Genomic DNA, 16792 nt, shown 5'->3' on the forward strand with positions numbered 1-16792 from the left:
TTCTCGGGCATTAGAGCGCAGCACAAGCAACACGTGCAAGCGAGAAACCCCACCCCGCAGCCGTCCATGACAACCATGTGGAACGACTGTCGCCGCGCCTGTTCGTGTTAACGTCACGGAGTCGGCCTACCACTGTGTCCCCAACATAATCTAAGCCACAGCCGGGACAGCCCACAAGGTAAAGAGTAGACAGGATAGTAATTAGTAGAGGAGAGGCTTGGTAAGTTCAGACCCTTCAAAGATTCACCGAAATTAGGTTAAAAAATCTTAGTTTCTACATGAAGAAGCCATGGGTGTTTGACACAAAGACAGTTTTTGGCATCTTGAAAAATACATAATGGAGATTTAAAGGATTTAAATTCCCTAGTCCTCTAGGAAATTCCCTCTGTTTGCGCCAATGATTGTAAATGAACTGATAGCTTGGCCCCAAACTAAGAGTTGGAAAACAAATCTTCTTCTCCTTCGCCTTCGCCTTCGTCCTAACTATTTGGGGTGGCCCCCTCCCCAAAAAATTTATTGCAAACTACAAAAATGTTGAATAGTTTTTATGCTTATTTTTTAAGTAAAAAAAAAACTCTAGGAAACATTAAAGAAAAAAAAATGTGTATACATAAATATCTAAAACATATTATAGACCTGGTGATTTTCTTTTCATGGAGAGACTCGACACAAGCTAAATCTGCTGTACCTATATGTGCTCAGTATGAGTTTATAATTCTCCATAAATCCTCATAATTAGTTAATAGTTCAAGACACTGCCAGCATCGATGATTTAAGAAACTATAATTCAGGACCTTCATACATATTTAGCCTATACCCTGTTCGCTGAGAGAGCATGCCGGGTTTGCGCATGTAGACTGAAGACTAAGCAGCAAGACTAAGAGGCTGGCAGACAGGGCGGACTTCGGGAGGAACGCTAGTCACACTGGGTGCCGCGGGGGGATGCGCAGAACGGCCAATTTTCGTCGGGTCGCGGCATGCTCTCTCGGCGAACAGGGTATAGAACTAAGGTAATTAAAATTTTAAAAGAATATTTATTCATTTTTAACCTAGTTTTTGTATTTTTTGGCTCTATGAACACATCACAATATTATGTTCTAAACAACCGATATGGAGAATAATATGGAATAATGAATCACCTTATATGACAACCGTTCGGAGCAGTCTTCGGCCACCGTCTGAGCCCTGAGGAATCGGTCATTTGTTAAAAATCATAATAGTAACACGTATGTGGCGGATGCACAGCTTACGCTATCTAGCTGTCGCAATCGCATCTACTCGCGGTTAGAAAGCTAAATTCAGGTAGTTGCCGTATCGCTCTACCATGTGATTGAAGTTACGCGACTCGCACATAGAAATGCGACAATCGTTAACTATCGACTATCGTCCATTAGATCGTAGACACCCGTCGGGCGACCTTTTGCCTGCATCTCCAAAGTGTTATTTGTTGGGTGAATGTCATATACTGATATACGCTGGTTAGCAGCCAATCATAGATTTTACTCATTGACAAAATGATTTAAATTAAAAATAATACCTTGAAGCTTATATAAATTAAGCGGTAAATTTATTGACATGGTCGAAATTTATTTAAACCAATTTTTTCTTAAATTATGTCTTTACAAAACTCCTTAAAAATGGTCTGTATGGTGCCCCCTTAAGTAAGATGTTTTGATGAAAATTAAAAAAAAAACGCTTAACTAACTATAAATTAATTTCGGATTTCAATAAATCCGAAATTCAAAAGGAGTTCACTATTTTAGTGTTGTTTTTTTTACATTTTCATCAAAAATATTTTACTTAGGTACGGCTTTAAACTGTAAAAATATTTAATACTTATAACATTTTTAAGTGACTTAAATAGCATTTTTATTGTAAGAAAATCCGGATTTTCGGATTCCCATCACTACTGATAACACGCGTTTTCTGTATGACCCATAAACCTTATACTACAGTAGTATAAGGTTTATGGTATGGCCGGCGAAAAATGTAGTAACTCGAATCAACCAATAAAATCAATAAACGGACCGTATTTCGTGACAAAATAAATAGGTATATCAACAACTTGTGATAACCGCAAAATGGCCCCCGGTTTTTTCGGGCGGTCGTGTATTTAATCTATGAGCAACCCGGCAACCATACTGTAAAAGTTGATAATACAAAATGCTGACGTACCTATTTATTTTTTCATTATATATATATATATATATATATATATTTGAAATACTATGCGTAGCTGTTATCAAAAGAAAACAACTGTTATTTGTTAATAATAAATATAAATGTAGACTTATCTTTGCCCAATTAAATAAAATCTATATTATCAGACAAGTCACAAGTGACGTCTTCCTAAAGACCTACATAATACATTTGGTTTTGACATTTCATTAATTTTGGGTTCTTTTGTACAATTAAATACATCAAAAATGACGAAATTTATCACCAATCGAGTAAGATATTTTTTTTACATTAATTACGTTAAAATTACTTGCCATTTTTAATATTACTAAGAAAATTCATATAATTTTTGTAACACAATATGATTAATAATATAAATAGCCACACAAAAACAATTGTGATGTTCAAAAACGTTATATATTATGTTTATTTAATTTTTTGTCTAGTCAACAGTAACCAGTATTACGCTGTTAGCTACAACATCAGTTTTTCCAAAAGTGTTAGCCAAGGAAGAAGAACCAAATCTCGTCAAACCTAAAGATTTATCTATTTATCCTGACGAAAATAAAGGAAAAACTGTGTATGAATAATTGTGGCTTAATTCAATTAATAAGATAAAAGAGAACAAATATATATATATGTATATATTTTTTTTTAACAGTGAACAAGAGGACAATTGGAAACCAACAATAGCATTAGACACCATTAAAAAAGTTCGTGAAGAAGTTGTAAATTTCAATACTAGATTGTCAGGGATCAGAGAAAGAGGGTCTACTTTCTTTCAAACAGGAATTGCCCATACAGAATGTAAGTACATACATATTAAGTTTTTTCTAGTTTAACATACATATTAACTTGCTTTCTATGTTGCTTATATAAATAAAACTCATGCATTTTTAAACAAATTTAATTTTAAATTGCCTATAATACATGGCTTTTTTTAAAACCTGGAACAGGTTATTTTGGTAGGAATAGGTTACTTGGTAAAAAGTATTATAGTGTTATATGATTGAAAATGCATTAGTCATCGAAGTCTATTCTAACCTAGGAACAGATGCACATTATCGGACACACAATTTTTTTTTTTTGCCATTTATGTTTTTTTTTAATGCTGATTATGAATTGGTAGTCAGAAATACAGACTCTTATAGTTCACAAGTTATAACTACTTGAAGTTAGAGAATTATCATTGCGAGAGACGTCTGCTTCACTATTCAGTTAATGTTAGCTGCGGTGATCAGTTATCAGCGACATCGTAGGAGCATGTGCGTCCTATTACAGTATGATTACATTTTAAGGAACTTCTTACACCTGCCAGCTCCTCCTGAATCCAACTGGACTCCTATCAGATTCTTGTTAGGATGATTGGAGACTTACATACCCAAAACCCCTGAAGAAAAATTAGCTTACACGGGAGCCGATTCATGAACGTTTATCGAATTTGACAAAATTTTGTCACCATTGGTTTAATATGGCGACATAATCTTGTTGAAGGCAATAAAAATTCAAGAATCAGCGCCCTGGTAAGCTTATTTTTACTTCGGCACTCCCTAATAAATAGGGAGTATGACGTCCTCTTAATTGGAACAGAAAGCGCTATTTATTAAAGGGAAAAAGGTAGGTAATATTTGATAAACTTTTATTTTGTTTTAAAATTTTGAAAACAGAAGTAATAAAATCGGCTTTTTAGCCGCCATAGAAAAGTTGTTATACTTTATAACAAAAAAAAAAAATTGAAATTGGTTCAGTAGACACATCAGAAAGTGACTTCATGTTTTAGTCTTTATTGTATAAAATTTGGCGCTTTCCGTTGCTCTTAAGCTGTTTCCGTTTCTGAATTATTATATTATAGTACTTTATAAGTATTATATACATATAAATCTAAAAATCCAGATATATATTTACCTTGTAAAACTAGTTTTATATATTTATTTTTATATTTTAATTTTTAGTATTATGCTTGATTAATGAGTTATGTATTTTTTTCTTATTATGAAGCTTTTGTGGATAATTTGCGTCAAGAGAACAATTCGACATTAAGAGCTGGATTTGTTGTGGGCGGTGGTTTGACTGGTTTATTGTTAGCGATAAGAAAAGGAAAATTTAAGAAAATCATTTATACAACAAGTGGAGCAACTGCTGCGTTTTATGTGGGATATCCAAAAGAATCTGAGGAAGTTTCAAAAACGATAAAACGTTATTCTTTAGTTTCCTATCATTTAATTAATAACAGTAAGAAACATTTAAAATTGTCAATATACAAGTTAAAACGTGTTAATTTACTTCAAACATTTTAGTAACCAAAGATGTAACTGGCTTTGAATTACCTCCACTACCAGCGCCAAAAGATTTAGAAACTTCCAGTGAAAACAAACCAGATTTAAAAACATTGTTTAGTTCATCAATTGAATACATCAACGGAAAGTTTGACTCTTTAAAAAAACTTATTTTAAACAACAAAGATGTATGTTAAAAATGAAAAATCAGAAATATTTATTTAATTAACATTATTTTTATTATTTCTAGGTACCTGATGATAAAAGTAAATAAAAGTCAAATGTATCATTGCTATTAATAGTATATGGCGATTACAAATACAATTTAGCATGGATTTAGAACTATTTAATTAACATGCTCTACTTAAACGAGCAATCACATCTTCTTTACCAAGGATTACCATCATTTCACTTACACTTGGCCCTTGCTGTAAAACATAAGTGATTTGATTAATATAAATATTAAAAAATCGAAACAGCCTGTCGACTTACCTTCAGGCCACTAATAATATTACGTAAAGTTTTCATGAATTTACTGTAGATAATATTATTTGATTTAGAAAACTTGTGTAACGTCTCCCCTAGATTATCAACATCAAAACTATCCATATTGAGTAGATGTTCTTTTAACTGCATTATAAGTTCTGAAAAAAAAAAAAATTATTGTATTAATCTGTAGTGTTATTATTATGATCATTGATAGTCTGTATTTTGGTTACCTTTATCATAATTCATAGTTTGTAGAGAAGATTCTGATGGCTTCATCCAAATAAACTTAAAATTCTCATTTACTAGTTCATTTATGTTTGTAATTCTTTCGACACTCCACAACAAAATATTTTCCAAGTGCGATTCGCTTAAATCCAAATCGACTGCTTCGCTAAAACAACAAATGGGCTTAAATAAATAGGTTATTGTTATTTAAAAGTTACTAATTTAATTAGATAGATGTTTTTTTGGAATTAATTATTTAAAAGTAAACATAGATGGTGAGTATCAATGTGTATCAGTATTTGGAACAATGCAAATGTTTAAAATTTGGAGTTCCTAATTTAGTATCTCCATGGCAAAAATACTTAAATGTGACTTTTTTTAAATTTAAATTAAAAAAATTGTCAATCGATAAATGAAAAAAGTTTACTGTACAACAGAATATTAAATACTGTTATAATTTCAATGCTCCTTACAAAAAAAAGGCACGTTTCAGCTGCCAAACAAATAACAATGTTTTTTCATGAAATTTTTGTTTTTTGTAATTTAAAAATGTCGTTTTTTATACAAAATGTTGATTTGTATTCTTACTTTTTCAAAAACGCATTTTCAATAGTATATTTCAACTGTTCTACAGCCTTTTTTCTTCCATGTACAGTTCCAAGTTCAATTTTTAGTTGAGCTCTATTGAAAAAGTCAAGTTTATCCCATGGCACTTGACATGAATTAGAATTTATAAGTCTTATATCAAACTAAAATTTAAAAAATATAATCTTATGCGATAGTTTTGTACTCATAAAATTTATCTTACTTACATTACTTATAAGTTCATCTAAAGTTTTAATTCGTGTTTTACTCTTTGTTTGATTGTCACTGAAGCCTCCCCCGCAACTTACTACAAAATTTAACAACGCTTCAGGATAAATACCCTTATGCCTATAGGAACTAATTGTAATATCATTTTGTCGTTTAGACAGTTTTGTGCCATCTATATTCATCAACAACGGCAAATGTGCAAAATTTGGTGGCGTCCAACCAAAAGCTCTAAATTTTCAAATTTTTCTTTTTAAATAATGTTGTATTTGTCAAAAATTTTTAGTAATTTAAAAACTATTACTTGTATAGTAAGATATGCTTTGATGTCGATGGTTGCCACTCGACACCTCTAAGAACGTGTGTAATTTGCATATTGTGGTCATCGACAACATTTGCTAGATGGTAAGTAGGAAAACCATCAGATTTCACAATTACGGGGTCTCCTTCTACAGCAGCTACGTTCCTAGTAACATTTCTATAAACGAGATCATGAAAATGGCCATCATCTTGATCTAACTGAAATACTTGTACTTAATAAATACATTTTCTATCAATTAATTTAATTGATTAAATGAAAAAAAACCTTAAATCTGATAACAAAATTCATATTTTTCTTTTGTTCAATTTCTTCTGCATCTAAACTTCGACATTTGTTATCGTAACGCGGTATTCTTCTAGTACGTATAGCATCTCTTCTTAAAAGATCTAATCTCTTTTCAGTACAATAACATTTATATGCATAACCTTTATTGAGCAACTCCTGTGCTGCTAGTCTACGAGAAAAATATATATTTTTATACAATAATTTGTGTGTGTAAGAACTAGTTTTTCATTACTTGTAATTACTCAATCTTTCTGACTGAATATAAGGACCAAATGATCCACCAATTTTTGGACCTTCATCAAATTCTATACCCAACCATTTTAAATCTTCTTGAAGCTGATCAATAGCACCATTAACCACTCTTGAACGATCGGTGTCCTCAATTCGTAAAATATACTTTCCCCCTTTTGATTTTGCGAATAAATAATTATAAAGAGCAGTACGAAATCCACCTAAATGGAGATTTCCTAAAACAAAAATTGTATGAGACTAATTAAAATATATTACTATTTTTAGTATTTTTTATACTGAGTGTTCAAATATGAAAAGTAAGTAAAAAACGTTTAGACATCAAGAACATCTTCAACCAAACCCCCCTCCTCATTTCCCTTTTTTCAATGGGTTATTTATTTCTATTTATTTATTTAATAATTGACATCCATAAGGGGTAAAAGTACAGTAGATACGTCTTAAGATTATACAAGAAATATAAATCAGTTACACAAATTATTTTTACACCAAAAAAAAATTGTTTTCTTTTATATAATTTTTCTATTTTTCTTTTACATATTTTTAATTTAATATTTAATGCACTAAGGATTTAAATGTTTCAACTTGGATAAGGAATCTGTGAAAAAATCAAAATCTTTCAACATATTAGCCTAGCCGATGACGGTAGACGGTATTCAGGACTGTTAATCACATAATTAGCAGCACTGAAAGGCAACCAGAATTGCTTGTTTGATCTATAAGTAGTAATAAATGTAGGTATTTTTATTTTGATTCTACATAAAAATTCGGGACAGTCGATAAAGCCATTTAATATATTATACAAGAACTTTACATCAGCATTAAAGCTTCTAGACCTCAAAGACTGTAAATCTAGGGTTAAATCAAAATTGTTTTTGTGTATATTATAAATTTGTATGTTAAAAATTATTTTGGTCTAATTGTGCTTAGAATGTATCTATAAATAAATTAAATACCAAAATATATTAACTAAATTTTAGATTATTTTATCCTACCTGTAGGACTAGGCGCAAATCTTACTCTCACTGATTCTGAATGAAACCGAAGACAAATGTTAAAGACTATTGATTTACAAGTAGAACTTTTAAACAAATACTTATTGTACATTTTTTTATTCAACAACACGACATATACAACAACATAGCTTTTGATGAATTAAGAATTTTCTGTTTAATGGGAAACAGAGAGGTCTAATAAGATCTCATGATCGTGTAACTTCAAATAAATTGTAATACAACATCAAAACTCTGAAGTTTGAAGTATCAAGTATAAAGTAGACTGTAGAGGAATAAATATTAAAACAAATTAAAAATCCTTGGACAATAAGTTGATACTTGATAACTGATAACACGGTTGAAAAAAGGCGACAAAAGGGAGATATGACTTAAATAAAAATGATAAACGTTTACTCGTTTGCAAGCTTGCTAAATAATGTTATTTTTTTTTTAATTCTTATAAACCCGGCGTTTTATTTATAAATCTTACAGTAATTTATAAAACTTTAAAGTACTAAGATTTAAAACTATTAAGCGCACTTACTTTTTTTTGTACATTTTTTATATAAATATTTTTTGAATGGTCGTTTTTATAGGTCTATGATTTTATTATAAAAATGTAGTGAACACTGTAAAAAGTGTGAAAATTGCTCAAAAGATTTCTTATCATAACTCGAAGTCATCACAGCCGATCATCCGCTATCGGGTGTCTAGGCTGAAATCCGAGTAACCATGTATCCATTTTTTTCGTTTTTACTATTATAAATTGTACTACTGTGTCTTAAGTTCGTGAGTTAAACCATGCATTTAATATTGAATGCATACTAAATGCAATTAATTTTTTATAAAAACAAAATCTTTAATAAATTTAATCTTTATTATCTTGCTGTAAATTTCAGAAAAATCAGAAAACGGGCTGTAATACTATTAAAAAAAAGGTATTTTTTAATTTCACCAATACATAATATTTGGCTGTATAATCTTTTATACATTATTATAATAATGTTACATTATAATGCTACAGCTATAAGTAATCTTAATTTTCACGAGTTTGGTTAAAAACTGCCAATAAAAATGATAATATAAAAAATATATTAATCATTATATAATAAAATTTACAGATTAAGTAATATTAGTAACATGACCTAGGTAATATAATAAAAGTCACATAGATGGTAACGTCCTCTATGTATTTGTGTTTGCCAGTGCTATATTGGTGCATTGTGTGGGACTTATGGTACATGAAAGAACATATTAATCAGTTTGTCGTTCTCCACATTCACATGCTTTCTTTTCTTCACTAAAGCCCCAATTTCATTATTATATTTAGTTCTTGCCACTCCCAACTCTCATTCTATGTAGGGTTTTCTTCCTACAGTGGCCACAGTTAAGAAGTTGTTAAGTAGGCTGGATCGATTCTTCCGCTTGCAGCTCATCTTTCTATCATTGTAATCTTGACATTTTGAAGGGGATTTATGTAGGCCATCTGTTCTATGTGTATGAAACTTAAATGTCAAAGTCCTATCTAGGGTAATGCTGAAGTACACTGGATAATCAATGCACTGCAAAGTTTTTTATATACTCCGGTCACTTTAAGAAGATACCCGGGCCGCAGACCAAAACTCGTCCATCACCATGCAAGTTGTATCTGTAACGCACAGTAGGTAGTGCCGAACTATGACGATGTTGTGGGGTAAAAACTGGTCGCTGCTAACGCGACGAAGTATCTTGTTAAAGTGACCGTACTATAGCCATATCAAGGCATTTCTTGATATCACAGTTTTGTAGGTATAAGTCACATACCTGTGTTTGGAGTTGGTTTTAATTTATTACTGTCATAATAGTTGGTCATATCTTTTAGTGGATTTGTTAGTTTGGTTTCTACATTATTGAATATAATGTATTGTCTTGAGCTCCGATTGCTAGGTCGTCAGCATATAAAAAGTGTCTGTCTATTAGAGTGGGCTGATCATTTGTACACAAGTTGAAAAGTATAAGATCTAACACACTACCGGCTACCCTGTAAATAAGCCATTCTTTGGGGTTCTCTATTTAATCCATTTATCATTAAAATTCACAGTAAATCGATAATTTGTAGAAGTATATTATAAATTTAATTTTGTTAAATTAATTTGATTTTATTTACACTCACAGCAAAAAAATTGTTCAAAGTTAATACTTATACAATATTGTTATGTTTCTCATTTGTCATATATATTTTTACTTAATTAATGTTTATTAATTTCAGGTGATTATTTTAAATGTACATTATGATGCGGTGGTCTAGAACATCTAAACAGATAATTTCTGTCTTGAGGACTCAAGCATCAAAAATGTCAAATGTTAAGCCAGCTATTCCAGAAGAGCCTAAAACGATTACTAAAATTAGTAATACTAATAGTCCTACTAGCAGTATTGTGGCAGCTGCATTTGCATCATTGAAAGAAATTGACACAGCAAAAACAATTAAAAAAAATGTCTATTATATTATCAACAATAAAATAGACAACGCTAATACTATAGAAGATCTTCTTGGATTGGCAGATTCGTCAACACTTTCTAAATCACAAGCATTAAAGGTGATTATTTTCATACTTCTAAAATGTATGTAACATTTAAACAATAAACCTTTAAAAACATTTTAGGCGGTTTCAATGTTAGCCGATTGGGCAACTACAGGTAAAGCCAAATTGTCAGACTTTGAAGCTGACCCAAGATTCTTGAAGTTATGTAGATTACTAGGAAAAGAAAATGTTGGTAAAGAAAATACTTTTAGTGACTTATCTACCGTTCTTGGTATTACTGGAGATGACGAAGCTGCTAAACTAATTTCTTCAATTAGTTTACCTCAAATGATCAAAGTAATAAGAACCAATTATTTAATTGATTAAGCAGATGGTATTTTTGCTAAATTAACTGTTTCAGGTGCTTTCAACTCTTGCTGTTAAAAAAAAACGCTCGGCAACTTTAATGCGGTCATTAGCATTCAATATTGGTAGATGCTCAGAAAAACTTGATATCAAACAATGTGCCGATATATTGTACGCTTTAGCTGTGTTAAATTTTCCTGATGAAGTACTAATGGAAAAAGTTAGTGCTGATTTATGTAGTACCATATCTACAAATGATCGTCCTTCAGTAATTGGATCCATTATTACCAGCATGGGCATTTTACGACTAAGGGATACAGGTAATGGATTTGTGAATTATACAATTACTATTAAATAAATTATAAATAATAATTTAACATTTTCAAAATAAACATTTTATTTAAACAACATTAAAATGTCTAGACTTACTAGAATCTATATCCTCTTGGTTGGAAAATCATGAATGCAAACAACATATATTAGAGTCATTTTTGATAACGTTGGCCTATGTGAACTATAAAACAGTTAATGTGGACAATATATTTAAGGTTTTTATATTTATTTTCTTACTGTTTGTATTATACATGTAATATAAGAACTAATAAATTTATGTTAATAGGTGTTTGAAAATAACAAAATTGATGGCGTCAGTAATATAAATACATGGCTGGATGTGGTATGGAGTTTGATTGTATTGAAAAGAGAAAGCGACGATCATTTAAAATCTGTTTTATCTCCTGGTTTTACAAAAAGTGTGCTAAATCTAAAAGGTAATATTTCATGTGCAATGTGCATATATCAATAATAAATAGTAATTACCCTACCCTAGTTCCAGGCGAGAATGCAATGATCTAGCTTAAGTAGTGAATTAAAGTAAAAATATTATTATAGAAAAACTCTAAAAGTAAAATTAATTGATTTGTAATGGACTGCAGTTAAAGGAATAATATGACATATTGTGAAGAAATAAATTGGAAAGATGTGGTTAAATAGGGATGCCATCAAAAATATTATTAAATTGAATACTTAAACTGGTTTTGTAATTTTTAGATATTGGAATCATTCCTATAAAACTACTGAATGTTAATGGATATGCGACAACCAAAACACAATATAAAGGTAAAAATGTATAATATCTTATACCAACATAATGCCACACATCCTGTTTCTTGTGCTAAAACAAGGATTATTATTCTGAAAAACATCTCCAAACATAGTTGTCATATTAACATAATAGAATGATTAAGACGATAGATATTTTTCGGATTTCTTTTATTTCATAATTATTTTCACATAAATGAAAAACATGTTTTTGCAAAAAAATTACCTACACTGAATGCTCTAAGAGAGGGGCCTTTACACTAATATTTATTAAAGCATATTGCAATTTTTAATAATAGTTAACATTAAGAGGACGTCGCAGGTAAAGTGTTACGTATACAACTCCCGAGAGATGGCGTTATTCTCCGTCTCGGCGGCGGCGGTTTATAGTCACGGCCATACGAGTGCTGCGGCGGCGCGTTGTAGTATTATCAGAGCGGCACATTATTCTATCACCGACTGCCGATCTAGTAAAAACTAATATTATGCTGGCAACGTATGATTCGTCGCGGTAAACATTCGCTACTCGCGAGCTCGTGCGCGTGTTACAATCTCGAGTAAATCTTTTTTATAGCTACTGTTCATTAACATTTATATAACAATGGACAGAGTAGAAAATACAATACCCATCATAGTTTGAATCATTCTGATAACTTAATTACTTTATTTTAGCGTATAAATAATTTTCTCAGATATCAGAATAAACTTGATACCTCGTATAGCGTACTTACTTATTAACATTTATATTGGAGCATACTTATTTTGCATGTCTGTTACAATAAAATACGTGTTTCCAAATTTGCTTAGCCTATATTGGCCATGGTCGCATTGAATATTTTAGTGTTTTTTTTTACAGTATTATAGGTCACCAAACAAAATCATTAAAAATCAGTATTTTATGTAAAACATTTCAGCTTTCTGATAATTCATTTATAAATCAAAAATTAATAATTGAAAGCATGTTTATAAAAATTCATCAATAGAATAATAATTGTATAATGGTACGAGTATCCGTTATAAACTTTAAGTGCTGGACGGGTCATATATAATATTCTATGATTTATTTCATTAAATAATAATTATATATAAATCTAATACTATTTGATAAAAAAACAAAGTGTACATATGTAAATTTTGTATTATAATTTTTATCTATAAAACACAACACAATAGGAAAAATAAAAATGTGGCTTCTCTGTGCAACAAAAATACAGTATTTCTCAAGTAAAGTCGTATTTCTACAATATTTACAAATAATATAATTAGGTAAACTTAGATTATCTGTTGTTATCCCGAAAATTATGGTGGTCACCGCCGACATTATTGCGGAGTTTAGCTTTGTTATAAAAAAGAAAAAATAGAATACGAAGAATATATCATAATTGAAATATATTATGAGTAAAACTCTTTAATTTATAAATTGTAATTATATAGAAAAATAAATTATAGTATAAATGAAGAGTTAATTTGTCAAACGTTCCAAGTGCTAAAGTATAAAAATTGAACTTTATAATTTGATTTGTATTTTATTCACTAGCGGAAACATTACATATTTTTGAGTTTAAAATATGATTATTTTTTTTAATAAATAACTATTCCTTACTTGAAAATGTACAACAATTCTTTCCGGTAATGGATAAAATACAATTTAAATTATAAAGTTCAATTTTTATACTTTGGCACTTAGAACGTTTGACAAATTCGTTTTTCAAATATTTATGTTAGATAAATACGTTGTTAGTGGTCGGCATTGAATGAGGGGGGGGGGTGGCTTAGATTGAGAGTGAAAAACCGTCTATATACGAAAAATAAGAATATAGAAATTACGGACACCAGGTAATACAAAAAAAAAAGTGGAGACCCCCAAAAATCAAAATGTTGTTTAAAATACGCTACTGATCTATATGATTTATTGTAACTAAAAATTGACTGTTGATTAATTTACACATAGCAACTTAAAAATTTCCAATTTTAGTCTGAGGAGGGGAGGGGGCCCCACACTAATTTTGGTCTGGGGTGTAAACATTGTATTGTTGTTGTACATGTTTCGGTTTTTCGGAGAGGTATTTGAATATTTTTCCGATTTTTTTTACAGTGTGCAATAACCCCCCCTCCCCCCGTTCCCTAAATCATTTTTTAAATCACAATTTTTACAAATTATAATTTACTACACTTGCTACCTTTTTCATACAAGCGACTTAGCGACTGGCTTATTCAGCTAATTCTCTATAAAATAATGAACATATAATATCAAATATTAAATAACAGTATCGCTGTGCAAGTAAAATATAATATTGGTTTGTTATTGAGAATTGATTGTTAAAAATTGGGTTATCTGTTTTTACTTCAGGTAATAATATAATTGCGGTGTCACCGTTGACGTTATCGCTGTCGCCGCGCTACGGCAGTCGGCCCAAAACCGGTTTTCCTAACGTATAAAGATATGTAGTAAATTGACCGCTAGGCGCGCCAGCTCTCGACGTAATAATTATTATAAAAATTCAAAAAACATCCCTTCACACTTCAAATAGTACTCGTACGCTTTTGGCGGTAGAAAATTGTTTATAGTACCATATGAAAGATCAGAACTTTTTCTACGTGCCTGTAGAGAGTTTTTTTCAATTACTTTATTTACAATGGTTTTATGAACGTTTGAAAAAAGTAAAAATTCTTATTGAAATAACTATAAGTAAACAATTTTTTTTTGGAAATATGGCTCTATACGCACATAGTAGACATTCCAGGCTTTCTTTAAGTATCCTTAGATTTATTCTACGATTAATAGTTTCTGAGTACTATTTGTCCTCTTACGTCCTCTTAGCAAGTTTTGTACTGGTTAATATAACAGCATAGTGGTATGTATTTTTATGTTTAATTTTTTCTTTTAAAATTTTGTAATATTTACAAAAATATAACCTGTATGCATTATAATAATGAAAAAAAAATTAAGGCCCTTTTTTGTACAAAAAAACATGTTTCTTCTATTAACATAGTCAGATTTTTTTTGAAAAAATATTAGTTCTATTCTCAACAGTTGTCGAATTACGCATTTCAAAGTACGGTTCAAATTAGAATAAGTTGTATTCAACCAAAAACAAACAGATTATATAAGCTCATTAAAAAATAGTATATATGATGTCTTTTAAAAGAGTGCTTTGATGATAACAAAAAGAATATGTGAGCAAAAGTTATTAAGATTTTCAGACATTAAAAAGTCTATAAAGTTAACAATTAAATATATCTAGCAATGTAAAACAATTTGTATTATCTTTAATTTTTCTCCTACAAAGGAAATAGCTACAGTAATTTCGTTGAATTTTTCCACTGAGCATGCATTATTACAATGTTTACTTGTAGGACCATTGTTGGATTTGAATTCAGATTATTGTCAAGTCAAATTAATGAGATCCAAAGATAAGCAAGCTTTAATGGTCTCAATGATGGATGCATTATCAACTATGTTACCATCAATTAATTATGTAAAAACCGATGTAAATACAAATTTTGGTTTCATTATTGGTAAGTTTTAATTCATAAACAAATTTATAATTTAAGTAATAATAGGCATGCATTATTTTTATTGTTTTTATAATTCATTATACAAGGTGTGGAAATTAGTGAGAATTCTCAATTTTGATGAGTTATTCATCATTTACATGGACTTGTGCACCCATACCCTAAAAATACTCTCCCCCGAGCTAATGCACTTGTTCCAGCGCATTTTGTTAAGCCGTTCAAACCTGGCGTCACAGAGCTATGGATGACCTCCAAATCCTCATAGCAGTAGCCTTAACCTGATTCTCTGAGCTTGGAGGATAGCTAGAGTCAGATCAAGACTGTAGGGGGGGGGGAGAGTTGCAATGTTTTTTTCTAGTCAAAATCTATTGCACTGCAATCGTTATGTGAGCGGGTGCATTGTTATGGTGACAGGTCCTGGCCTTGCGCCGTCTTTCACCGATTACCGACCCACTGTAAAACATGCAGCCCATTCGTACACAAGACAATTTTTACAGGCTTGTTACTATTTTTTCCGACTGCACATCACAACACCACTAAACAATACTTCTAAAACTTGTATAGAATAAAATATAATTTTGATCACAATCAAACTTGGTAAACTGGTAAACAGCCTTGGACTTTCATAAAAAGCTCATTTCCACGGCATCAGTGTTACTATATGATGTGTTCTAGCAAAATTCTTGTTAATTGATTGCCACACCTTGTATATGTTATTATAATTTTGTATAATTCATTAGCATATTTACTATAATTTATAACTTAATGATGTCTTATTAATATTGTCATTTTTTTTTTTTTTTTAGATGCAGAATGTTCAATAGATTCAAAGTTGAATCCCATACCTCTTGATAGCACTACAAGTAGTAAAGCTGGCATACATAAAATAGCTTTTATGTTGACTGGATTCCACGATACGTGTCGTGGATGTCATAATGAACCTAATGGGATATCGGTTCTTAACACACAATTAGCTAAATCACTTGGTTACAAAGTATTATCGATTCCCTACACAGAGTTTGGACTTCGTGATACATTAGTCAATAGGGTCAAATATCTTAAAGAGAATATAAAATTGTTAATTAATGAACCTTAGTGTTAATAGTTTAAAGTTTTGCACTTTGTATGTTTTTATTGTGTTTTGTCTTGAATAAACCAATATTCAAATTTACTGAGCACTAATTGAATTACGTTTCCCACATTTGTAATACAAAAAACTGATCTCATATGCATCAGGTTTTGATCCAATTGAGCTGCACAACATATCGGTATACCACAAACATAGACTTTCAAATTTTGATATTCGGACTTGTGACATCATTGCTCTGTACGGTGAATGTTGGTGGGAATCTATAAGCAGTACCTGAAAAATAATTTATAATGAAAAATCAAATTAAGAATAAATATGACACATGCAACAGCATTATTGAGGTCTAATGTAGGAGCTTGAAGGATTTTATAAGTGGCAGTAAACCG

At 30.5% G+C, this 16792-nt stretch overlaps 3 protein-coding genes across 4 annotated transcripts; 2 read left to right on the forward strand and 1 right to left on the reverse strand.

Moving 5' to 3' along the window:
• Positions 1-2307: 2307 nt before the first annotated feature.
• Positions 2308-5253, forward strand: LOC126833897 (MICOS complex subunit Mic27). Its single transcript, XM_050565476.1, has 6 exons — positions 2308-2450; positions 2625-2758; positions 2840-2985; positions 4177-4410; positions 4476-4642; positions 4705-5253. Exons 1-6 carry the CDS (start codon positions 2427-2429, stop codon positions 4726-4728), a joined length of 729 nt encoding a protein of 242 aa, XP_050421433.1. The 5' UTR covers positions 2308-2426; the 3' UTR covers positions 4729-5253.
• On the reverse strand, positions 4644-8155 carry LOC126833896 (probable glutamate--tRNA ligase, mitochondrial). The gene is made up of 9 exons (XM_050565475.1): positions 7830-8155; positions 6818-7052; positions 6565-6754; positions 6283-6497; positions 5981-6209; positions 5757-5917; positions 5174-5334; positions 4947-5098; positions 4644-4882 (listed from the first exon to the last, which is right to left on the reverse strand). The coding sequence occupies exons 1-9, from the start codon at positions 7939-7941 to the stop codon at positions 4805-4807; spliced, it is 1533 nt and encodes a 510-aa protein (XP_050421432.1). The 5' UTR covers positions 7942-8155; the 3' UTR covers positions 4644-4804.
• Positions 8156-8498: 343 nt separating this feature from the next.
• LOC126833895 (FAST kinase domain-containing protein 4) lies at positions 8499-16487 on the forward strand. 2 transcript variants are annotated; one of them, XM_050565474.1, is made up of 10 exons: positions 8499-8618; positions 8729-8767; positions 10078-10408; positions 10475-10690; positions 10755-11019; positions 11123-11247; positions 11319-11469; positions 11750-11818; positions 15158-15319; positions 16123-16487. In XM_050565474.1, exons 3-10 carry the CDS (start codon positions 10091-10093, stop codon positions 16410-16412), a joined length of 1596 nt encoding a protein of 531 aa, XP_050421431.1. In that variant the 5' UTR covers positions 8499-8618; positions 8729-8767; positions 10078-10090; the 3' UTR covers positions 16413-16487. The 2 variants fall into 2 exon arrangements, with proteins under 2 accessions (XP_050421431.1, XP_050421430.1); XM_050565473.1 differs by having other exon boundaries at positions 8511-8767.
• Positions 16488-16792: the final 305 nt, after the last annotated feature.

This window comes from Adelges cooleyi, unplaced genomic scaffold (assembly GCF_023614345.1).
Source record: "Adelges cooleyi isolate 19-005CV unplaced genomic scaffold, UGA_ACOO_1.1 ACOO_flye_CR_arks_rails_tigmint_CR_PRNA_2, whole genome shotgun sequence".
NCBI lineage: Eukaryota > Metazoa > Arthropoda > Insecta > Hemiptera > Adelgidae > Adelges > Adelges cooleyi.

Coding starts and splice junctions, on each gene's coding strand:
- LOC126833897 (XM_050565476.1), top strand. CDS start 2,427: ATGACGAAATTTATCACCAATCGA. Junction 2,986..4,176: donor AGGAATTGCCCATACAGAAT/GTAAGTACATAC, acceptor CTTATTATGAAG/CTTTTGTGGATAATTTGCGT. Junction 4,411..4,475: donor CTATCATTTAATTAATAACA/GTAAGAAACATT, acceptor CAAACATTTTAG/TAACCAAAGATGTAACTGGC.
- LOC126833896 (XM_050565475.1), bottom strand. CDS start 7,941: ATGTACAATAAGTATTTGTTTAAAAGTTCTACTTGTAAATCAATAGTC. Junction 7,053..7,829: donor ATTTGCGCCTAGTCCTACAG/GTAGGATAAAAT, acceptor TTTTTGTTTTAG/GAAATCTCCATTTAGGTGGA. Junction 6,755..6,817: donor GAAAGATTGAGTAATTACAA/GTAATGAAAAAC, acceptor TTTTTCTCGTAG/ACTAGCAGCACAGGAGTTGC.
- LOC126833895 (XM_050565474.1), top strand. CDS start 10,091: ATGTACATTATGATGCGGTGGTCTAGAACATCTAAACAGATAATTTCT. Junction 11,020..11,122: donor TTTACGACTAAGGGATACAG/GTAATGGATTTG, acceptor TAAAATGTCTAG/ACTTACTAGAATCTATATCC. Junction 11,470..11,749: donor AAGTGTGCTAAATCTAAAAG/GTAATATTTCAT, acceptor TGTAATTTTTAG/ATATTGGAATCATTCCTATA.